The sequence below is a fragment of the Aureobasidium namibiae genome (genome assembly GCF_000721765.1).
Source record: "Aureobasidium namibiae CBS 147.97 unplaced genomic scaffold scaffold_1, whole genome shotgun sequence".
NCBI classification, from domain to species: domain Eukaryota; kingdom Fungi; phylum Ascomycota; class Dothideomycetes; order Dothideales; family Saccotheciaceae; genus Aureobasidium; species Aureobasidium namibiae.
The window spans coordinates 509407-532481 of record NW_013581208.1 but is presented as its reverse complement, the minus strand read 5'-3'; the positions used below and the strand labels follow the sequence as shown (position 1 = coordinate 532481).

At 51.7% G+C, this 23075-nt stretch overlaps 10 protein-coding genes across 10 annotated transcripts; 6 read left to right on the top strand and 4 right to left on the bottom strand.

The window, feature by feature from the left end:
• Positions 1-342: 342 nt before the first annotated feature.
• Positions 343-2373, bottom strand: M436DRAFT_35229 (uncharacterized protein; the record flags this gene model as incomplete). Its single annotated transcript, XM_013576179.1, has 2 exons — positions 343-1946; positions 2115-2373. 2 exons carry the CDS (start codon positions 2371-2373, stop codon positions 343-345), a joined length of 1863 nt encoding a protein of 620 aa, XP_013431633.1.
• Positions 2374-3266: 893 nt separating this feature from the next.
• M436DRAFT_35290 (uncharacterized protein) lies at positions 3267-4182 on the top strand (the record flags this gene model as incomplete). Its single annotated transcript, XM_013576196.1, has 2 exons — positions 3267-3816; positions 3878-4182. 2 exons carry the CDS (start codon positions 3267-3269, stop codon positions 4180-4182), a joined length of 855 nt encoding a protein of 284 aa, XP_013431650.1.
• A 694-nt stretch (positions 4183-4876) lies between these two features.
• On the top strand, positions 4877-6149 carry M436DRAFT_35332 (pectin lyase-like protein; the record flags this gene model as incomplete). Its single annotated transcript, XM_013576202.1, has 3 exons — positions 4877-5138; positions 5209-5525; positions 5577-6149. The coding sequence occupies 3 exons, from the start codon at positions 4877-4879 to the stop codon at positions 6147-6149; spliced, it is 1152 nt and encodes a 383-aa protein (XP_013431656.1).
• Positions 6150-6781: 632 nt separating this feature from the next.
• M436DRAFT_59480 (uncharacterized protein) lies at positions 6782-8742 on the bottom strand (the record flags this gene model as incomplete). Its single annotated transcript, XM_013576591.1, has 3 exons — positions 6782-7025; positions 7084-8460; positions 8516-8742. The coding sequence occupies 3 exons, from the start codon at positions 8740-8742 to the stop codon at positions 6782-6784; spliced, it is 1848 nt and encodes a 615-aa protein (XP_013432045.1).
• A 1318-nt stretch (positions 8743-10060) lies between these two features.
• On the bottom strand, positions 10061-10413 carry M436DRAFT_59479 (uncharacterized protein; the record flags this gene model as incomplete). The annotated part of the gene is made up of 2 exons (XM_013576590.1): positions 10061-10306; positions 10345-10413. The coding sequence occupies 2 exons, from the start codon at positions 10411-10413 to the stop codon at positions 10061-10063; spliced, it is 315 nt and encodes a 104-aa protein (XP_013432044.1).
• A 365-nt stretch (positions 10414-10778) lies between these two features.
• M436DRAFT_35682 (integral membrane protein-like protein) lies at positions 10779-11786 on the bottom strand (the record flags this gene model as incomplete). The annotated part of the gene is made up of 2 exons (XM_013576263.1): positions 10779-11260; positions 11318-11786. The coding sequence occupies 2 exons, from the start codon at positions 11784-11786 to the stop codon at positions 10779-10781; spliced, it is 951 nt and encodes a 316-aa protein (XP_013431717.1).
• A 948-nt stretch (positions 11787-12734) lies between these two features.
• On the top strand, positions 12735-14259 carry M436DRAFT_35993 (PLC-like phosphodiesterase; the record flags this gene model as incomplete). Its single annotated transcript, XM_013576310.1, has 3 exons — positions 12735-12940; positions 13160-13995; positions 14051-14259. 3 exons carry the CDS (start codon positions 12735-12737, stop codon positions 14257-14259), a joined length of 1251 nt encoding a protein of 416 aa, XP_013431764.1.
• A 1081-nt stretch (positions 14260-15340) lies between these two features.
• On the top strand, positions 15341-16030 carry M436DRAFT_10339 (uncharacterized protein; the record flags this gene model as incomplete). The annotated part of the gene is made up of 1 exon (XM_013576027.1): positions 15341-16030. A coding segment is annotated over one exon (690 nt), but the record flags the coding sequence as incomplete, so codon positions are not given.
• Positions 16031-17229: 1199 nt separating this feature from the next.
• On the top strand, positions 17230-19024 carry M436DRAFT_36163 (lipase 3 precursor; the record flags this gene model as incomplete). Its single annotated transcript, XM_013576341.1, has 3 exons — positions 17230-17933; positions 17984-18227; positions 18278-19024. The coding sequence occupies 3 exons, from the start codon at positions 17230-17232 to the stop codon at positions 19022-19024; spliced, it is 1695 nt and encodes a 564-aa protein (XP_013431795.1).
• A 1583-nt stretch (positions 19025-20607) lies between these two features.
• M436DRAFT_36229 (uncharacterized protein) lies at positions 20608-20936 on the top strand (the record flags this gene model as incomplete). Its single annotated transcript, XM_013576357.1, has 2 exons — positions 20608-20693; positions 20753-20936. 2 exons carry the CDS (start codon positions 20608-20610, stop codon positions 20934-20936), a joined length of 270 nt encoding a protein of 89 aa, XP_013431811.1.
• Between the last annotated feature and the right edge of the window lie 2139 nt (positions 20937-23075).

Below are 23075 nucleotides of genomic sequence, written 5' to 3'. Positions count from 1 at the left end.
CGCAGTAAACTAGAACGGTAAACAGATTGACGAAGATAGTCTTTAAAGTGGGGAGAGGCGGTCGAGCCAAGAGAATGCGGCTACTCAGTGTCGCGATTAGATGAATCAAGCGGTGCTTTGGCCCAGTGGACCAGAAAAGACGGCGTGGCATGCTCTAAAGTGGAAGCTGTACTCCGTGGTTGTTCGGCTTCGACCAAGATTATCAGGGCAGGACCATCCAACTGTGCAAGCGATATTGATGTCTGGGATTGATTGTTTTTTTGGGAAGTGCCGATGACGCAAATCCTTCCAGAATTAGAAGCTGCCTCATGCGACCAAGACTTTACTATGTCTGCATATAACTCAAGTAATAGAGAACTCGGGCATGTCCGCTGCAAACTGCTGCCAGTATTCCCAAAATTCCGGATCGTCTGGGATGGCGATTTTGCTCCAGTCTGGGTCAATATTAAAGTCGCTTCCATCGAAACTGTTCGTTCCGCTATTATCTTCTGTAATCGTGGATTCGGATGCTGTATGAGGCACTGCTTCGCCAGCTACGACTGCTGATGACTTCAGTCTCAGTGTTTGTATAAACTGAGGTACAGCATGCTCTAGATGTCGACCCTTTGTCGACTTCTGCCATGCTTTCAGGGTAAGATTTCGGACTGCGTTGTATATGGAATTACTTTCGTCATATAAAAGTCGTGGCTGAGAATCATAGGCCTTTTCTATCTCTGACCAGACGGTCTCAATAGACACTGGCAGAGGCTGTTCAGCAGTTCTATACGCAATCTCCGCCAATAGAAACATGAATGCGTCGAGTGGAAAGAACGCATTGGCCTGCCAAAGGAATTTCTGTACAGTCCTATCTTTCGCAAAGGTATTTGGTGCTTCGGCCAGCTGCAGACAAAGCAGAAATGTTCGGTCTCGCTCCTCCAAAGACAAGCCAGACTTGGCATACATTGAGCGTCGTCGGACGGTCAGCTTGATGCGGGCGATAGCGCCTCTGCCAAAGAGCTGCAACATTTTGTGCATTGGTATAGAAGGATCGCAGTACTTTAAGAGTCTGTTCTCGAGACGTTGTTGTAGTTCGTCAATGACAGCATCTACTTGGCTGAGATCATGCGACGATTTGTCGGGATTGGTGTAAGCCATTGTGAGCTCGCCGACTTCGAAGCGGGCGCTACAAAAGCTCATTTCGGTTATACCAAGGGTTTCTTTTTGCAGGGATGTCTGTTCTGGATGAAGATCTGAGTCATTGATGTTCAAGGGTCGATTGGTGTCCCAGAAGCCTTGAGAAAATACAATGGATGTCACACCGCATTGTTTGGCAGCAAAGCTTTCGAGGTGTGCCAACTCCCACCACAAGCGTCGGCACAACTCGGCTTGGAACACAGTTACAGAAGGGCTTTGGAGCGCTCTTTCCCGATGGTAGCCCAGCTGCTGGGCAGTACGAATAGCCACTCCAGTCAACTGCCACAAGGTTTGAGGATCGCTCTTTGCTCGCTGTGCAACCAGGAACAGGGTCAAGGCCTGGAGTGTGATGAAATTGGGCTTTTGTAGAAAGCGTGCGTTGACCAGAGCCTGTTGGGCCAATCCAGTGTATACGTCGATCAGCTTGTTGACTGGCTGACCCATGATTCTTTCGGCTTCGACTTGGTCACAGTGAGGTACGGAGGAGAGAGCAATCAAGTATATCGAGAAGAGCAGTGCTTCTTTGTTCGGACGTAACTGCTTCGTGGTATCGGAAGCAGCATCAAAGATTAGAGGCTGCACTGTAGGAATGTGCAGCATTTTGACAAGAGGATTGACATTCTCTAAGTAGGTTTTCCAGAGCCAGATGACGCAGCTTAGACTAGGATGTTGATGAGACAGGTTGACATTGGATTGTCCAAGGACGAGTCCCTCGGCAGACATAGAATGTGGACTTGTAAAGGGGGTCGGGTCGATCTCCACTTCTGAATCTTCTTCTCCAGCCATGGTCGAAAGCTACAAGGACTGTAAGCAATGGTCTAGAGAAGTGATGAAAACGATACTTCTCTGCCCACACCAACCCACATAACGCTATAGGCTATCAGTACGAGACTACTCAGGGACGATTGCGGGCAAGCACTTCTCAACATAGTGTGAGTGACCTCGCTCGTTCACGTGCTCAGCGACGCTTGGTTCGATGATATTGGATCTGCTAGGCGTGCTGTTGAGCACAACATTGGAGCCTCGAGCTTCTTTAGCACGTCTACTTCGAGCAGGCTGGACAGGCTTCGAGATGCATTGCGCATCCGACTTCCGACATGTTGAACACGGTCTCTGGCCGTCACATCGTACCTTGCGAAGAGCACAAGCGACACAGCTGTGTCCCCGGGTGATGGTCTTTTTCGGACGCGAGGATGCCATCTCCTGAGCAACACCTTCGGACGCGACGGCAGAGTGTGATGACATGTTTAAAGGATGAAGTTCGGTCTCGAATGACGAAATCGTTGATACTCTGTACTACGAAAAGTTCATCGTTGGAGAGAAGAAAGTCATGTGTGTACGAATGGAAAAAGGTCTCGGTCGCGAGCTGCGAAGCTTTGGGGAGGACTCGGGCCCGAAGACACTCGGTCGGTCCCAGCCTCCCGTTCGCTTGCTCAGTCACGACTTCTGGCCACTCGCTCTTACTCGCTATCTTCTTTGCTTCTTTCGATTCTGCGCAACATTCTAAAGTGATAGACTGCTATGGACATGATCTAAACACTCACAGGGAAAGCGCCCTCAGAGTTTATTCCCGTCCGATATGCTGTCATCGGTTGCCTTGAATCTGGCTGCCTGCCAAGCTCTCAGATTCAGGAATCCTTTGGAGAGATCCTTCTACTTCTAGTATTGCCGATCTATACCGGCGTGAAGATGCATAAGCAAGCATTCTAATTTGAGCCTCGCAGAGCGATCGCATATTATCATTCTATCGTACATCAACTGTCTAAACGTCTGGAACAACTTGTCAAGTGGACTTGTACTACGATGTGATTGTCGCTGAACAAACCACACAGCACAAAAATAGTTCAGACATGCTTTCCATCCTACTGCCGCCAAGCGGACTAGGAAATCCTTCCACTGCGAACGTGTATAAGATCGACTACAAAGCTGTTGGAAGATCAATCTGACATGGCAGGTGATGCATGATGCTGCGGTCACGGTAGAATATGGTTCCAGCAACCTATAAGTCGACGAGTCTGCCAGACGTTTCTCCTCCATACTGAACTCTGAATTGCGATATTGCCGTACTCTTTACTCTGAACTAGATATTTACAATGACTCCGAAATCACTGGTCTTCCTTTCGACACTTTCCCTCGCGTCGGCCCAAGCATTTGATCGTGGCGTGTACGGTCTAGGCTACTGGAATGAGACCTATGCTGTCGCGGCTAATCAGAATCCCAATAATACTAAATCAGTGCCATTCCAGATTGGCACCCAGAACTACACCTTCCAGGTCAACGTTGCCGAATTCATACCAACTGGATCTCAGGCGAATCGCACCCAAGATCCGCGCCAGGCAGCTTCTTTCTACAACCTTCTCTGGTCTGGAGAAGAGACTCTGAACGAAACTCTGAGAAATGCAGTCACTCCTGACGCGGGAGTGATCACACCACAGCTTTGTGTAACCATCCCCATGGGTACTGCGCCGAGGTCCGCAACGAACAACTACAGAGAAGAAGACAATGGAGACTGCTTGCACGCGTTAGGAAAGCAATGCATGGCTGCTCTCAAGAACATCGGTCCCACTATAATCAGTCAATGTAATGGGTTGTGGATGCCAGAAAGCTGTAGCTCCAAACTCGGATCTGGTTTGGGAAGTACCAGTAAGCTTGCTTTTCGCACATACACAGGATACAGATCTTTGACATACTAACATCGACACAGAAATTCTTAGTGCGGCAAGCAACAGAACCGACGAAGTGTTCACAATGTCTCCTGTCGAGTTTGCATCTTATCGCTCGCAGATTTTCTCGGCTGGAAATGAGAGTTATTACGAACGAGAGGACCAGAGGCTTCATGTTGCCTTTTTGTCTGGAAGCTGGGGCATCACGCCGATCTGCACTCGTGTCAACAACACAAAGTTGGGTAAGAATGACATCGCAGTCGAACAGGGAGGTGCCGGAAGCGTAAGAGGAAGTATCGGTCTTTCGGTGGTGGTTGCTTTGGCTGCTGCCATGTTCATGCTCTGATAGATGCACTAGGACACATCAAACCCGCCCTTGGACTGGTCCCCTGTAGATAGTAGGTAGACTCTTGAAATCGGTTTGCATATTGAGCTGTTGTACGGGACAGATGTAATGTCTTTCCAAGGTGGATTTGCTTGGAAGAATATCCTTGATCTGCTGATTCCGATGCCTTCCGAAACGTGCACAGACTATGTGTTGTTACAGACAGAATGCTTGAAACGACAGGCTCCATCTTTCTTGCTTCTCCTTCACGAGACTTGATGGAATTCCGAGGCTTCACGGTGTTTTGAACATGAACAAAATCGATGGAACAGAGTGATTATAATGTCAAATCGAATGCTCAGTAGATTTCAAGCCTGCCAGACGTCGCTGTAGGCAAGCAGAGTAAGTGCATAGTACTAGGGCTTATACTGCTTGCATGCTTTGTATGCTTGAAGAGATGATTGGGATCGTCGTTGCTCTTACCATCGTCGTCAGCGGATTTAGTGTCAGACAACACAGCAACTCTGATGTTTAGCAGGCATCACTGTCTAGCCCTGCAAATTGAAAGATTCAACATCTGCGAAGCGCTCTCAATGTGGGTAGGGCGAGCGATTCTGGTGAGTATATGTAGGTCTACCGTGAGCTCTCGCGGAATTCTCTCTCGGTATTCTCTCATAACCAACTGTTCACACCCTTTTCGAACCTTTCTTTTGCAATGAGATACTTTGGTATTGCCGCTTCGGCCACTGCCTTGATGGCTGGTGTTGCTTCCGCCGCCGTAACTGGTGTCACTGGTAAACCCGAAGGCTTTGCCTCCTCAACGACCGGTGGTGGTGATACTGCTGCTGTCTACCCTTCCACTACCGACGAGCTGGTCTCGTACCTTGGCGACGACTCTGCTCGTGTCATTGTCTTGACCAAGACTTTTGACTTCCGCGGCACCGAGGGCACTACAACCAGCTCTGGATGCGCTCCTTGTAAGTTGATCTGGCAGCAGTCTCGTCATACCTCAATGGCATACAGAATGCTGATCTGACACTAATGTAGGGGGTACTGGCACTGGATGCCAGACTGCTATTGACAAGGACAAGTGGTGCGAAAACTATGAACCGGATGCACCCTCGGTCTCCAGCATCACCTATGATGCAGCTGGAACCCTTGGAATTACTGTTGGCTCAGACAAATCAATCGTCGGCGATGGCTCCAAGGGTGTTATCAAAGGCAAGGGCTTGAGAATCGTGAATGGAGCCCAGAACGTCATTCTTCAGAACATCCAGATTTCCGATATCAACCCTGAATATGTTTGGGGTGGAGATGCCATCACCTTGGATGGAACAGACAATGTCTGGATCGACCACGTTACGGTACGTCTTCATACGTCCTACTACCCATATTGTGACTAATCGTTGTGCTAGACTTCCAACATCGCAAGACAGCACATCGTCTTGGGCACCGAAGCTTCTGGAAACGTAACAATCTCCAACTCCTACATCGACGGTTCCGGCGATTACAGCGCAACCTGCGACGGACACCAATACTGGGCTCTCTACTTCGACGGCTCAGACGACAAAGTAACCTTCAAAAACAACTACATCTACCAAACCTCTGGACGCGCTCCCAAAGTCCAGACCGGAACTCTTCTTCACGCCGTCAACAACTACTGGAACGACAACTCAGGCCACGCCTTCGAGATTGGCGAGGGCGGCTACGTTCTCGCCGAGGGAAATGTGTTTGAGAATGTCGAGGCACCTCTGGAGGCTTCTTCGTTTGCTGGAAAGCTGTTTACTGCTGATTCGGGCTCGTCTTGCAGCTCTGCCCTCGGCCGCGCTTGTGAAGCAAATTCTCTCACTGGTTCTGGCGCTTTTAGCGAGAGCGACACTGATTTGCTTACCAAGTTCTCTGGTGCTGCTGTCGCGGCTGCGGATCCTGCTTCCGAAGTCAAGTCGTATGTCACTGCCAACGCTGGCGTTGGTAAGCTTTCTCAGTAGGTGACAAGACTTGCTGCTGGTTGGCTGTATGGGTGCTCGCAGTGGATGGTGTGTGGTAGCTGGTATGCCTGTGTATATTCTCTCTTCTATGTTCGTACTGGCGATACATCGAGCCGTTCCTCCTCTCAGCAATACGGTAGATCTGTCATTCTAGCTCTCGATGCACTTACAGAATGAATCCATGTGAATCGGACTGCTGAGAAATTGTCACAAGATGCACACAAGGGGAAAGACGTTTATGAACAAGAAAAGTGACTTTTCCGCATAGAGAGAAGTATGTACTCGAAAAATCGAAAGGAGACGCAGAGGTCAAAATAAAACACAAATGTCGCTGCTAGCAGAAGACAGATGTATCGAGCAGAGGACCAACAAGACATTAGCCACAGCTGAGGAGAATTGGTTTGAGAAATCGAAAAAGCACGCCGTGTGGACCACATCCAAAAGAAGCCCGAGAAAACAGATCTCACCCCCTGCGCCTTGCCCTAGGAAATGTAAAGAAGGTAGTGACCAAGAAGAAAACAGGCGTATACATGCCCAACGCCGGGCTGGAGAAATAAACAACATTGTAGTTGGCTGGCGTGATGCACAAGGCAAACAAAGATTGTAAATGTGTACAAAAAGGAGATCTCTCTTTAGCGGCTCATGTCCCAAGAGGGCTTAAGGGCTGCGTTGAGGTCGCTTTGTGTGCCTACCATGTCGCCTGGCAAACGGCTGACGCGGTAGGCACCAGCACGGATGGCGTTTTGTTGGACGTTGGAGATGCCACTGCGGTTGCTGCGAATACTGCCGGCATCACTTGCGGTGCCTTCGTTGCGGAAGCGTGGTGGGGGTGCAAAGTCCAGAGCGGTGAAAGTCGACGACTTGCGAAGAGCGTGGCTGGAAGGAGATTGGTCAGCAAAAGAAAGATCGGCTAGGTAAATTGGAAGTGACTTACGCGCTGGGAATCACAGCAAGGTCATCGAAACTCGTTGCAAGAGGTGTGAAGGCACGGACGGCAGGGCTGTAGGGTCTTGAGGGACTGTCTGGCGTGCGGCCGGCTTGACGATCACGGTATGAGACGGGAGGGGCAAAGAGGGTAGGCGTGAAAGTCATATCGTCGGTCATGGCAGAAGGAGTGGGCAGGTTGTGCAGAGCGATCGGTGGGGGCAGCTTCTTCTTGGGCTGCTGAGGAGGGCGACGGAAAGCAGGGTTGGCAATGTGACCGGTCGAGCCGAAAGAAGTGTTGCTGCGGACACGGCCACCACCCACACGAGGAGGAGGAGTCATGGCACGACGAGCCATGGGCTGAGCGAAGGGAGCCTGGGGAGCTTCGTACATGTAGGCGCTGTAGTCGGCGTAGATGTCGGCCTCGTACTCGTTCTGATATTGTCCTTGAGGGTTGGGCTTGCTGTCATCAAAGTATTCCTTGTAGAAAGAGCGGATACGGTTGGCGCGCTGTTCAGGGTTGTCATCAGGGTGGTCCGGAGGAAGGGGACGAAGGCCCATGACCGACACACGGCGGGCGTCGGGAGCAGCAGCGTACAGGTTGTCCTGTGCATAGTCGTTGACAGGGTAGTGAGCGGCAGCGGCATCTTGTTGGTGAGCAGGAGGCGAGGGAGCAGTGACGTGAGCAGGGGGTGCAGGAGCGCGCTGGTGTTCGGGTGGCGAAGGGGGAGTGATGTGGAAAACATCAGGGTTGGGCATGGTGAGCTTTGGAGGAGCGGGCTTGTTACGAGGGGCGGCAGATGCAGAGAATGAAGCGTTCATGTGGGCTGGCGGCGGGGGAGCAGGAGCAGCAGCCGAGTACTCGGGCGAGTAGACGCGCTCAGGGGACTGGTCGTCGAAGGGGTTGGAGCGCGACATGCGCTGGGCGTTGTGCAGGAGGCCAGCATTGAGGTTCTCGGATCGTTCGCTGTATTCGGTGTAGACAGAAGCATTGCCGGGCTTGGGTCGCGAAGAAGTGCGGTCGGGAATGGAGCTGGAGTTGGTGCTGGTCATGGTCACGGGACGGTAGGGGTCTTCGCCATCGGTGATTGAGCGAGATATTGAGCGGAGCGAAGAGGAAGAGCTGCTGACGGCACCAGGAAGCAGATAGGGAGTGTTCATCATGTCAAGCGAGAGGCCCTTGGTGTGCATGATGTTTTTGGTCGACTTCTCCATGTCGGTGATGGTCATCTCAGGCACACCCTTGGGCCCTCTGCCCTTGGCTGACACATCGTCCAAGCCAAAGTCGAGCGACTTGTACTTGTCGTCACGGTCCTCTTGAGCGTGCTTTCGCTTGACGCGTCTGTGCAGAAAGAAGAGGACGAGAGCGGCAATGACTACGGGAACACTGTGTTGGACATGTCAGAAGGGCGCATACAGCAGCAAAGAATAGCCGGACTCACGCTACGGCGACACCGATGATGATACTGGTCGAGTTACCGGCAGTGGTCGGCTTCTGGCATGTTCCTGTGTTGTCTCCGGCCTTGCAAGTCGATGTGGCAGAGGTAGCAGCTGAGCGCTGCACCAGCGTTGGTGCGTCGTTGACTGTGGCATCTGCAAAGGTCGCGATGCTAGGCATGTGCTGGTGCGGCACATGCCATCTGTGATGCGAGCTGAGGGTGACGGGCATCGTGTGTTTGTCTTGTTTTGTTTGTCGTCGTGAGTAGGCGATTGCGTTGTTTGTGTCCAGGAGGTCGGGCGGTTATTGGCAGCAGTACATCCAGGCAGTATTATGGGCGATTAAGGATAGACGGGAATTAAGGATGCGGCGGTTTCGAAAGAGTGACTTGGCGAGAGGATATTTACAAAGAGCGACTGGGGTGAATGAGCGTGAGTGGTATGCGAGGTCAAAGGAGCGTCAGAGCAGGTGCAGCAGGGAAGCAAGAGCGAGCAGAGCGAACAAACATCAACGAGTCGGCCGGGGTCGAGAAACGTGCGAAGGAATGGACCTGCCTGCCTTGGCGACACCACAACGCTCGACGTCTCCTCGATCCGCCGCCCTAAGGGGTCCGTAGGTAATTACCGACCCACATCCGTCCTGCACTCTTGACTGCTTCCCCTTCCAATGATCTCCCACAGGCCGTCTCATCTTGCTGCCATTGCTAATCAAGCTATTTTCTGCTTTATCGCTCCTGCAGCGCCTGCCTCGAGGTCACAACGACCACGCAGCTTTGCCAAAAGTGCCGACATCTCGTCCTGGTTGTGGCTTCTCTCTGTCTGACGGGTCCACTACAAAACTTTGTAACCCCTTCTGCTGTCTCACGACCAAACCCTGTCCCACGTCGTGAATGCAGGTACGCGCCCGATCAGGCATGGTGAGTTGCCTGTTCCTGAAGAACTGGTCAGAGCTCCCGCTTCCAAGCTTTCGCTTATCCACATCTCTCCCACCGACCCATTGTTTTGTTGTTGTCCAAGAAGACGGTTAGATGTCACTCCGCTGCCGGATACCGGCTGCACTGTTCTCTCTTCTACCCATCTCGTCCTCATCACCAAGGAGATTGGGGCCTTAACGAAACCGCTTAATCGAACGTGCCGCCCGTCGTCTCGCACACATCTCATATATGCGACTGTTGTGCGTGCCGCATCGCCCACGGCACGCCATCATTTGGAAACAAAGCCTGAGCTTCCTTCGCCCTCGAAGCATTACTCGCTTGTCTGCCTCCATATGCAGCCAAGGCATTGATCTTAATTTCACTACTCGTTCGTTCGCCTCCACTTTACTTGTCCTATGTATGTGACGCCTGCCGTCCATGCCATGAAACACCCGCTGTGCTCTGTGCGACTCGCTCGCCGACTGGCCAGACCACAGATCTGTTGAGCTCCAACGACGTCGATTCGACTTCCTCTCTTTGGTCCCACATGGTGTGTGAGAAGATCACGCCTCTTGCTTGTAAACACTCTTCCCGACACAGCCTCCTTCCTATATGCAATCTCGCTTTTCATGTAGTTCACAGGTTGGAGATCTCTCGCTTGCATTGGTTGGAGACGATGTAAGGCTTGCTGTTTCTAGAGTCGATCAAGAACAATTCCAACAACTTCCATGTCGCATCATGGTCGACGACACCTGAGGCCTGGAGTTTCACCTTCTGTGGATACGTCAACGAAAAGGCATTGTTCACATCAATGACAGCAGTAGTGAGCTGGCACTTGTTGTTGTGAAGATCGATTTGAAAAGCGGCCCTTCGCTTGCGCACCTATCCGGTCTTGCTATACAAACTCTACAGCTCCAGACCTCCCGCGTGTCGAAGAACTTATAAGCGTGTCCATGTCCGCGGCTGCCGAATGCTTCATGTGGGTCCATTATGGCTAGGTGATGCTTAACACCACATAACCGTTATATTGCTATTCCAGTTACGTTCACACAATGCAGGCACCACTCAACAGTCTACTGCAGGCTAATATTGCCGGATTGAAACGAGGAGAGTAAGAATGTTAACCACATCAATAGATGTCAAAACTGCTTCAGGATAGGAGCTCAATGCTTGTCGTGACTGCGTGAATTACACGTTAATTCGATATCGTTATTCTAGGTACATTATGTGTTTAATCCCAATCGCTCTGCCTATGCACATCCCAAACGCCGTGGTCACAACCAGGAATCCCTCAATATACACACCTTTTATCGCTCTACGTCACATGCTCAACCTTCTTCGGCGTTTTGCAGAACTACTTGCGGCCAAAGACGCCGCGTCTCGACTCCTTCTCGCTGACGCCGGGTGTCTCGGTTTGCCAGGCCTTCTTGCTTCCAGTCTTCTTTCCCTTCTTGACGTCTCTTCTGCTGGCACAGCAGCAGCACAGACTAGTCTGGATCAACCAGGCCAGAATCGAAGTGCCTGCTGCAATCCACATGAAGACGAACATCTTGATGCCGAGTTCTGCGCCAATGTTGAGCTCGTCGACCGAGGTGAATGCGTTTTGCATGATGATGAACATGACAGTTGCGATGACGGTAGCGACGGTGGTGAACAGCGCGGCCAAGAAGGTGAAGATACCAGTGAACAGGGTGAGCCAGCGAGAGAAGACGGCCAGTGGGTTCAAGATGATCATGACAAAGGACAAGCAGGCACCTGCGAGGAAGAGACCGAACATCCAGTGCGAGACAACTCTGATAAGGCCGAGGATATCGGTAAGATCCGTAGGTAGTGCGACTGGAGACTCATGTTAGCTGTGGCTATGGAGCACTTGAGCGATAGGTGCAGACGTACGAGTTGCGCCAGATAGCAACTGGCTGACGATGATTTGCACAGGGTTGAACCAGTAGAGAGTCTCAGGTTTGGAGCAACTGGTGACGCCTTGACCATTGTAACCCTGGCAGAAACCCCAAAGACCCACGCGGTAGAAGTCGTGCAGACCGATAGTCTGGGCAATGGAGTTGATGATGGCAGCATCGGGAACAGACTCGGGGAAGATGTTGGTTAGGTTGATGTTGATGAAGTAGATGCTGGTCCTAACGCTTCCAGTGCTAGTGCAGCCGATCTCGACGAGGATCAAGAAGATGACGGTCAAGAGGAGGAGGAAAGACGAGATCAAAGCCCAGGTCATACGAGTGCGAGTTGCTCTCTTGAGCTGAGCCTTTGAGGGACCGTCAATGCCCGGAGTCAAGGTGCGGTCCGTCTCCTCGGAAGGGACCCTGGCATCGGGCGAAATGTCGTCGCGGTTCTTGCGACCAAACATGGTGGAGAGCGACGTGTGGGGAGGCGAGAAGTGTTTGCGGAAACGGGGGAGGTCGACAGCAGCCTGATATGATATGGTACGAATACAGAGAAATTTCCTGACGACAAGACAGAAGGGCCGTGAGGAAAACAATGTCTCATCAAAGGTGCGATGACGAAAGGGCCAAAACGGCCCAGATTTGGTTGATGCGCTTGGAGAAGATATGTCCTTCCCTGGGTTTGGGGCCGACAAGGAGATGCTAGCGCGAGCCCGAGCTTACGACGTGTGCGGTGGCTGCATCAGAAATCTCTTGTCCTGATCCCATGCGTATCCGTACGCTCGTCTTGTTGCGTAAGGTTAGGGGCAGAGGCACGGCCAAGCCCTGGAAATTACATCATGGTAGCCTTCGGACCCCTGCGGCAATCCGTCTAGCGTGCAGCCACATCTTGTCCTTGGTCATGCTAAAGTCAACATCGATTCTGGTTGAATAGCGAATCTGTGCTGCCAAAGCTGTTTGCACGCCCGTAGACTGATGTAAAGACTCGATTTGGTGATTGTGATGGGTCCATATATGCATGGTTCGCACGAGGCAGCTGCAGAGACCAGCACGCCGATCTGTTGATTTCTTTCTCCTTTTCTTCTTCGCACGGTCTGGCGTCCGTTGACCGCGGATCAAGATGCGGCCTGAAAGCCAGTAAACTTACGCGGCACTCCCGGATAGCCTCATCATCGTATTATTATACAAGGATACACCAACAGCATAGCCCATTTTTTTTCTCCAGCTACTCCGACCGCTCTCCACAGACGTCACTCTTGTACTCGAGCACACGCCAACGTCAACCGTCCTTTTTCACCTGCAGCAGCTAGCGCTCGTTGATCTGTTGTGCTTCATCTTCTGTCTTCTCCCTCGACGTTCGCTGTCGTCTGGCAGCCTTGCTCCTCTATCGCTAACCACTCACCACCGCCAATATGTTGCCTCGCAGTCTTTGGCTCGCGGCCCTACTGGCCCTGGGCTCCAGCGCCCAATCTTCAGACAGCACTGCCGCCACCTCGGACGTATCCTCAGCATCTTCGGCCTCGAGATCTGGCAGCGCAAGCGGCAGTAGCTCCGGCAGCCCCGCTGTCGTTACCCTGACCGGTAGTCAGACTTCGTCTGCAGTCTTTACTGGTGGCATGTTCTCATACAAGTCTCTTGGCTCTCAAATCACGGCCTCGACCTTGTATGCAGACGAGTCATCGACCTCCACTTCAAAGTCAGGAACTCGTTCCTCATCTGGTACTGGAACTGCCACAACCACTTCAGCTTCCAAAGGCTCGACAAGCATTGCTACTTTGCTTGTCGGTGGAGGAGGCATTGTGACTCAGAGCGTCATCAACGGAACTGTCACCCTGAGTTCGCACCTAAACTCGACTCGCACCTCGACCGCCGCGGGTACTGGCACCAGCAGCAGTGCTCAACCTACAAACACCACACCCTGCAACAACTACCCTGAGTTCTGCAACCGCAAGTACGGCAACATCACAGAGGTCGTCGCTCACAACGCCGCTTTCAACATCAAGGGCAACCTTGCATCCAACCAGGATCGCAGTATCACTGTCCAGCTCAACGACGGTATCCGCATGATTCAGGGCGAGACGCACTACGTCAACGGATCCATTTTTAGTTGTCACACCTCTTGCGACCTTCTGGACGCTGGCACTTACCTCAAGGAGCTTAACGAAGTCGGCGATTGGGTCCGCGACCACCCCTACGATGTCGTGACCCTCCTCATTGTCAACAGCGACTTCATCGAGCCTGGAAACTACAGTCAGGTCCTCCAGCAGTCTAACTTGGCCGACTACCTGTATGAGCCTCCTTACATCCCTATGCGCCTCGACCAGTGGCCTACTCTCTCCGAGATGATTTTGTCTCAGAAGCGTGTAGTTGTCTTCATGGACTACAACGCTGACCAGGTGAAATATCCCTACATCCTCGACGAATTCACCCATATGTGGGAGACTCCTTTCTCGCCTACCGACCGTGCCTTCCCCTGCACCACTCAGCGTCCTCCCAACCTTGACCAAAAGGCCGCCAGAAACGACTTGATGTATCTCGCCAACCACAACTTGAACACCAACGTCGCTCTCTTCGGCACATCGATCCTGATCCCCAACTCAGCAGAGTTGAACGTCACCAACGCTGCTGCCATTGAATACGGCTCCCTTGGAGCTGCCGAACAGAACTGCACCGGTATGTGATATTTGATTTAATCTTCCGTGTTCCGACTTTACTAACTCGAATTTAGCCATGTGGGACCGTCCCCCTACTTGGTTGTTGGTCGATTACTACGATGTCGGCGACGGATCTGTATTCGAGGTCGCTGCTAAGGCTAACGGCGTGACCTACAACCGTGCCTGCTGTGGTGCTACTTCCACTTCGGCCGCCACTAATACCAAGGGCTCTGCTGTGGCAGTGCTCGTGGCTCTTGCTGCGGCTGTTGTTGTCAGCTTGTAAAATTAATACTCATAGACTTTGGTTATTGCATAGTAGACAGTGGGAAAGGGAACAAAATGGCGTTTGGCATTGTCAGCGATTCAGGATTAGATCATGAGCGATGAATATTAATGAAGTTTCAACATCATCAGAGCCCAGTCGTGCCATTCCTGTTCTGGATGAGTCGGTATTGAATGAGGTGCAGACACAGCCACGCGGCACTCACACGAATGCAAGTCTATGAATAAGACACATTTGAGGCTGGGAGATGAATCTGGTAGTACGAACAGGCTGCAAAATTGAGTTATTGCCGGATAACAAAACAGTCCAATGAGGAGGCTCGCAACGATAGGAAAGAGCATAATGGAGCCCCAAAAGCGAATCGCAGAAAAGGTTTCTTATATACGAAAGCAAGTATCGTTTTGCTGTTCGCCCAATTCAACTCCGACAAAAGTTGCCATCTCGGTTGAAACTGCGCCGCTGGAGCTTCCAATCACGTGACTGTCGAGCTGGCTGCTAGACACGCCACCCTGGCCGTGCAGACAAGCTCTTGTTCCACCTGCTTAACTCGTCACATCGTCAAAACACTGACATGGAAGAATCGACATCGTCCGTCCCCGTGCCTCTGGAGTTATCTGCAGTCGAAAATACTGCTCCTGAGCCACGGAGGAGCGGTCGTGTAAGGAGTTCGACGCAACGCTTCGAATCTAGTGCGCAGCCCGCTGCCTGTGCAACAAAAGCCTCGATGAAGAGGAAGAGATCAGACCCGACAGATGACGACAAGAGCAGCCAGCATCAGGATACACAAACGATACATGCGCAATCTGGAGCTGCAAAATACAATTCGAAAGCAACAACCAAACGAGTGGCAAACAATAGATCCATCCAGTCCGACGACGCCAATGCCAAGCCAACCACCAAAGCGCCTTGGTCGCAACACGCAAAGAACGTGATCGATTTGACCCAAGATGATGAAGCGACATCATCTAAGAAGCCGAAGAAAGCAAAGCCAGCCAAAGGCGAGGAAAAGCGGCTCAAACCGTAAGTACCAGGTGCACACAACACCCAGCTAGCTTGCAGACAGCTTATGTCTTGTAGCCACCGCAAACAAGCACCACAGAAGTATGCTACTATTGCCCATCGTGCCACGACGCAGCGTATGGTCGTCATCGACAGACGCCGCACGAGTAATCATGACTGCCCACATCAACCTCCACACTGTCCCATGGAAGAGATCGACCTTGCTGGCAGCACAGGCAACATCTACACAGTCAAGATAACCCACGTGCCCGAGTGCACCTGCCCAGACTTTCGTGTCAGAGGAAATCCACAGTGCAAACATATTCTGTATGTTCTGCTGAAAGTTCTGAAGGCGTCTGAGCCTTTGAACTTTCAAGTAGCATTCTTGACCTCGGAACTGGAAGAGATCTTCGACCACGCCGGACCTCTGCCCACCGAGACGATCCACGCCGAAGATAAAGACGGAAAGCGTAAACCCATCGAGGGAGATTGTCCAATCTGCTGCGAAGAGCTCTCCAAAGAAAAGGAGGCCATCGTCTGGTGTCAAGCCGCGTGCGGTAACAATCTCCACAAAACCTGCTTTGACCAATGGGCTGCAACAAAGGGTCACGGCCAAGTGACATGTCCTTACTGCAGAACACAGTGGCAGAATGCAATCGATAGCAGTTCTTTGAAGGGATTGGTCAAGACTGGCCATAAGAACCAGGATGGCTATATCAACGTGGCAGACCAGATCGGACTTCCCAGAGTGAGAGACTACTCCACGTACCATGTGAGTCAGCACACAGTCTGGTCGTGGAAGTGGATGCTAACAAACACATTCAGCAATACTGGGTCCGTGGCCAGCGACGAAACGGGCTGCTCGATGACTACGACTACGATTATGATTACGAGGAATAATGAGAACAACAAAAGCTTGTCAGGTCTTGATAACCGCAATGACTATCCAGAAACTGGAGGTAACGAACGTTTGCTGCCCTCTTTTTTTGCTGTCTATGGAAACCAACTAGGCGTTATTCCTACATTAGCAACGGCACCCACATTCGCTGGTATGTAGCTATGAACTAATTAATGCAAGTGATCTTCATTCGGCCCCGAAGCAAGTGACCAGCCTTGAGCTTTTAGCTGAATACACCGGTTCAAGCACGTAGTTCGGAGCCGGTTTTTCCTTGAATAGTGCGTGTGACAGCGAGAATCCAGAAATACTACCTGTGAGGCCTACCGTTGTCGTTTCCGCACACCCAGCAGGCTCCACAAAGACACTGCCGAAGTCCTCGTGGCCATCCCGACACCTGGCCCCAAGACCCCGCTTGCTTGTAACACCATAACCTCTTCACGGCATTGGTATATTGCCAAAATCCTTGAGTTATGCTCTAGACATTGAGAGGAGCGCTGTTAGAATGTCTTCTGGTGCCGATTGGAAGATGCATTGACTCCATGGTATCATTGAGTAGGCTTCACGAGGACTTGCCGAGGCTCGCTTGGGACCGAGCTCTCTCAGCAAAAGGTGCGGGGCTGGTATACCACCGGTTGATCATCTTTCGAGAGATCTACGTGGTTTTGACTTTGGTGTTCCCCGCCTCGCAAACCGTTGCCTCACTGACCACCTTGGCACCGGACGACCATCATCTGTAGTCTGGAGCACCGAGTAAGGTTAACCATAATCTATCACGACTTTGACAGAGCGGGTCGCTGCCATAAGGTCATCGGTGGACCCTCAACATCGACCGTCTGTCTGCCGTTGTGAGCTTGTTCGCGTGATGCTCTACTCTTGTCTTTTACCTCGGCGTGGATGGCCACATCAACGTGGATATACCGTTTTTACGGCCGTTCAACTATTCCCGATTTCAAATAAGTTCGTAGATCAAAGAGACGCATCTGACCAAGGAGTATAAGTAAGTCTGGTGTCGCACTCTGTTGCTGTATTGATATCTCATACAACCCACTCCTTTCCCAATCACGTACATCGTCATGCGGTCATTACTTGTTGCCTTCACGGCTTTCACCGCTGCCCTCGCAGCCCCGGTAGAGGAGAAGCGCGCAACTGGACCCTCTGCTGTCGTCAAGAACGGAACAGTCATCGGAAGCTCTCTCGGCAATGTCGAGTCTTTCAAGGGTATCCCATTCGCCTTGCCCCCAACAGGCAGCCTGAGGTTGAAGCCTCCTCAATCGATCACAGCATCCTACCCTTCAGGAACGTTCGCAGCTACTGGCGTACCCAAAGCATGCCCGCAATTCTTCAGCCAAGTCGACAGTACTGACATACCTGCCGATGTTCTTGGAGAAGTTTTAATGTCGCCACTATTGCAAGTGGCAACTGACACTGGAGAGGACTGTTTGACTCTCAACGTCCAACGTCCTGCTGGTACCACGGCATCTTCGAAGCTACCCGTTGTTTTCTGGATATTTGGTGGCGGTTTCGAGGTAGGCAGCACTCAGATGTATGATGGTACCCCTTTGGTTGCTGAGTCCGCTGCTCTGGGACATGGTGTTATCTACGTGGCAGTCAACTACAGGGTTGGAGGCTTCGGCTGGCTCGCTGGAAAAGAGCTGCAGGCTGACGGCTCCACCAATCTCGGACTCAAGGATCAGAGAAAGGGTTTGGAGTGGGTGGCTGAGAATATCGCTGCCTTTGGAGGTGATCCGGATCGTGTCACCATCTGGGGCGAGAGCGCGTAAGTCCATCTTCTTGAACAGGTTGCAAATCGTACTGACGACCAAACAGAGGAGCGATTTCGGTCTACGACCAAATGATTGTGAACAGCGGTGATAACACTTACAACGGAAAGCCATTGTTCAGAGGTGCAATCATGAACTCTGGTTCTGTTGTTCCTGCTGTAGATGTCGCAAATCCCAAAGCACAAGCTGTTTACGATACCGTAGTCAACGCAGCTGGTTGTTCTAGCAGCAGTGACACGCTAGCCTGCTTGAGAGGATTGAGCTATGAGGACTTCATGAGAGCTGCAAACGTAAGTAAGGAAGCCCTTCAGATTACAACAGGTGCTAACATGTACTCAAGTCTGTGCCTGGACTTTTCAGCTACCAGTCGGTTTCGCTAGCATACCTTCCCCGACCCGATCCAGCAGACGGCTTCTTCCCCGTCAGTCCTGAGATTGCTCTTCAGAACGGGAACTATGCCAAAGTGCCACTGATCTCTGGAGATCAAGAAGACGAAGGCCCGCTGTTCAGTTTGGTGCAGAGCAATATCACGACTAGTCAGCAACTCCTAGACTACGTCGCCAGCGCCTACCCCGACACGCCTAGATCTCAGGTCGCTGCAGTAGTTGCCACATATCCCGACGACATTACAGCAGGATCTCCATTCAGGACTGGCATCTTCAACAACATTTACCCGCAATACAAGCGTTTGGCTGCCATCCTTGGAGATGGCGTGTTCAACCTCCGTCGCCGACAACTTCTTTACGCTGTCTCTTCCACAGTGCCTTCGTGGAGTTACCTCGACAGTCATCTCTACGGTACAGCAGTTCTAGGTACTTTCCACGGCAGCGACTTACTCAGCATTTTCTTTGGCGTCGGCGGTGTCACTACACAAAAGACATACCTCGACTACTACACTTCATTCATCAACTACCTCGATCCCAATGCCCTTGGCTCTGCAACACCACTTATCAATTGGCCTCAGTACAACACTACCAAGCCTACACTGTTGAATCTGCAAGCTGTGGGAAACAACTTGCTTCCTGACACTTACCGCAGTGCGAGTTTCCAGGTTTTTCAGCAGAACTATGGCGCTTACCGTACCTAAAGATGTTGGCTTGATGTAAATAGTCGATGGGTTCACTGTATATACATGACTGCTTATGAACACAATCTCATGACGAAGCATCTTCTCCTTTAATCCTTGACGATGATGATTCTCCCCTGGCGTGCCAAAGTCCGCGACTCCCGCTCACATTGATTAATACCCACAGATGTGATCAGAGTCATCAAGATGCACAATTCGGTCCATCGGTCCAGATGGCAGACAAATTCACAGAGAGCCAGTGGTTTCTGTAAATCTCAGTGGATGCCTCCCATTCACTGAAAGGACTGTGCATCTATATAGCTGCTCGCAGAATCCACCTTTGGGTATGGAGAGGTCTAGCATGCCCAGCATGTGTGACAGGCTGCTGGAGCAAAAGAGATCACATGTCCAGAACACAAGACAAAACAGATGTCGCAGCCGTGAATCGAACACGGGGCTCGTGCATGGCAAGCACGAATTTTACCACTAAACCACTGCGACTGTTGATGAAGCAATTCCTGATGGACAGAAATATAACACTGAGTGAAGAAGATGTAGTGGTGCGAGAATCGAAAAACGCATCGAAAAGCACCTTACCTCGCCTCAAAGTTTCCTTGTGTATCGTTTCGGACTCTTCTCGTTTCTTCTCAAAGGTCCTGTCGCCTCGGCATGTTGGTCAAAAGGCGCTGGACACCGTTGTGTTGCCGTTTATAGAAACATTTTTCCTGGTCGAAGCTTTTGATGGATGTCGTTGTGCACGGACTGCAGACAGACAGAGCGCTGCTTGCAGCTTGAGTCTACGGGGCGCGCCAGATGTCCTGACTGGAAATATAGCTACGCGTCTCTAAGGTGATGAGAGTTGTGCTGTTCAAATCGAGTGGTTGGGCGCGGGCGCGAGGCTGCCTAATATGAGAAGGTATAGATAAAAAGCTGAAACGTATAAGTGTTTGTGCCAGGGAAACAGCAAGGTTCGTTGCAGCATCCCTTTTCGAAAGGTGGCCTCATCCAGAACCGGAAAACCGAGCGAGTAGTCGAGAGCTACTCCGTGCGGAGACGAGCTCTAGAAGTATCTAGCTGCTGCGGTATATCAAGAAAGAGCGGTCATGCCACCTTGTGCAAGTAGAAATAGGCATGGTATGGCCCCCAGAGCCGCAAGCCAAGCTCGGTCCCTTAGCAACGGTATCTGGAAGAGATGCCGGTGCGTCCAATCAGACGTTGGAAACTGGCCGGATGGCGTGGATCTGGATACCAAACCGGCCCCCCCCAGATACAGGATGGCTTCATGTTACACGCACCTCCCCGCCGCCGGTGGCCACGGGTTAGGAGAGAGCAAGCAGGTTTGCGCGTCAAAGTGAGCATGATTGCGGCACCGAGAGAAGGTAGGTCGTGCTATGTATATGAGGAGCCCCACCGCCGCCGTGTGCGAGCTATTCTGTTGTTTGCTCAGTCCATCGTTGAAATCACTTGCTTGAAAGTGCTCGTACACTTCACTTGCTTTATCAAAACAATTTCCTTCTCCCAGGTCATTCCTAGACGCAAGACACCCCATCACAAACCACAACACAACCACAAAAGAAACCATGCAGTTCACCACTCTCGCCTTTATGACCGCTATCTTCGGTCTCGCTACCGCTCAGAGCAGCACTACTTCTAGTGTTGCTCCAGGCACCTCAGCTTGCGCTGCTCAGAAGTAGGAGAAAGTTCTCGAATTGCTCGTCTCAAATAGGCATTAACACGCATGTACCACAGCGTCCTGGACCTCTGCGTTTCCCAGCAGTCGGCAAAGAACTCGCAGTGTGGCCCCAATGACTACGACTGTCTCTGCAGTGGCTACACTGACCTCGTCGTCTGCTACAAACAATGCCCTAACGATCCCAACGCCTTCTCCGCCTCTCAGTATAAGGTGCAGTACTGCCAGGCTGCCAGCCAGTAAGTTGGCTTTGACATTTCTCAACTCCTGAATATCAGAATCGTTTCGCTGACCATAGTTCTAGGTACGGATCTTCCGCCATGGCCAAGACGTCCTCGTCGGCCACCGCCTCCATCTCAGGCTCGCTCTCGTCGGCTCTCTCCCGCGCTTCTTCGTCAGCTTCTGCAGCTTCCTCGTCTGCCGCCTCCGCTCAGTCGTCCGCAGCCTCCAGCCAGTCATCAGTCCAGTCATCAGTCCAGTCATCAGCCTCTCGCAGTGCAGCCTCTGCAGCCTCGTCGGCCTCCGCTGCCGCTACCAAGACTGGTGCTGCTGCCCACATGGTCGTCCCTGCTGCTGGCGTCTTTGGCGTGGTTCTCGGAGCTGCTGCTCTCTTGTAAGAGCTGGGATGCGGATACGATTGATGATACTTCGGGGTAATGGTTACCGGTCGATGGTTCACGGCTTGATAACTTTTGATTTTGTCTCCTATCATGCTTTGCTATGCTCAACAGCGAGCCTTCCTTTTTGCGGTTACGTAGCGTGGAGTAGAGTATATTCAGGTCTCTTTCTGTCTCGTACATGTGTGTCCAGTATCCTTCATGGCATCAAGTGGGAACATTGAACGTCGATTGGGTCAACCTACCCGATCGAATTCCAGCCGTCCAGAAACCACAGAGCAAGTCCTGTCAATCCCCAAGGTATGTCTGAGTTGATTTGTCCAAACTCAGGACAAGACCTGGGACATGTATAACCCATGGAGCATCGGGCGGTTGTCGTCTTCACGTCAAGATTGCATGTCATATGCTTCGTATAGCGAGCATTACTAGGAGCTTTTTGCTAAATTGCTGCCAGCCACGACCATATTCTCCGATTCTCCGATTCCTCCACGGCCGCCTCTTGGAGAAGGGGGCTTGTATTAGTACGCCTATTTGATTCTTTTGAGTTTCCGACAACCGATCGGGTCTTCTGGCTTTCCCCAACATGCACGTCGTCAAATCCTGGCCGAACCCCAGCACCACGTTTTGCGGCAAGTAGTGGCAAGTGAAGGCGTGTACGCGACGTTTCTCGCGTGGAATAGGGAGTAGTCAAAAGCAACATCTCGCAGAACGTTTGTCGTACATGAGCCGCACGCACCGGGAACAAGGAGAAGATTTATGACGATGTGCCTCTGATTCTTCTGATCCTGGCACACTCGGGATACCCAAAAGTGGAAAAGAGATTCGACTGTGAGTTATTTTCTGTCTGCGCGACAGGGATGTCTTGTTGGGTTGCTGTCCGTCCGAGACGAAAGCGATCGGTACAAGAACAATTGTGCCCTTTTACCGACGAGTCGTCGAATCCTTCATCCAGATCATCATTTGACTTGTCTCCTGCGCGGAGCTGAGAAAAACTTAATTAGACCATGTCGATGCATGCCGAATTTGAGATTGATAGGCGAGCCGGACGGAACACCAATTCAACTCGCACCTTGGTGGAGAATGCACATTCTACTAGCAAAAACGGTCAATGGAGAATTTGTTGCTTGCTGGGCCAAAAGGTGTAACATTGTTGCATCGAAAGATGCCAAGGGGCTTTCGGGTTGTTCATTGAGGCGTTGCTTTTGACTTTACAGAGGCAGGGCAGGGCACACGCGTGGTCAGCCACCATTTGATGGTCAGGGACTCGGAGGATGGCCGTTGTTGTCCCACAGCGGGCAAAGCCGCCCGCCCTTTTGTCTTGAATTCCACGTTATGCCGTTGTGAGATCACACAATGTAGCGGATAGGCTGTACCCGCCGAGCGGTATAGGCAGAAAGACGACGACTGTGAAAGGAATCTCAGTTCTTCAGAATCTGCAAGGCGCCAGGCTTTGAGCCGGAGTTAGCGGGAGCAACTCAGGCGCGCGCGGGGCTGGACGGTCAAAGCTCGCTTAGGGCGCCGTGTAATTGGGCGGAGACGATCACAAAAACAGGCGATCAACACGTCAATGGCGGTTGAAGCCTTGGCTGGCCTTGCGAAAGCGCGACGCGGTCAAGACTCGGGCGAAGGTCTTTCTGGGGACAATGATACAGGAGCGCGTGACTGTCAGGCCAAGGACATGGCACGTCCGAGGACTGATGTGTAGGTGACAGTGAAGACTGGCAGCACGGTGGGTTTCACCGCAAGTTTGGAGGGGCAGCAGGAT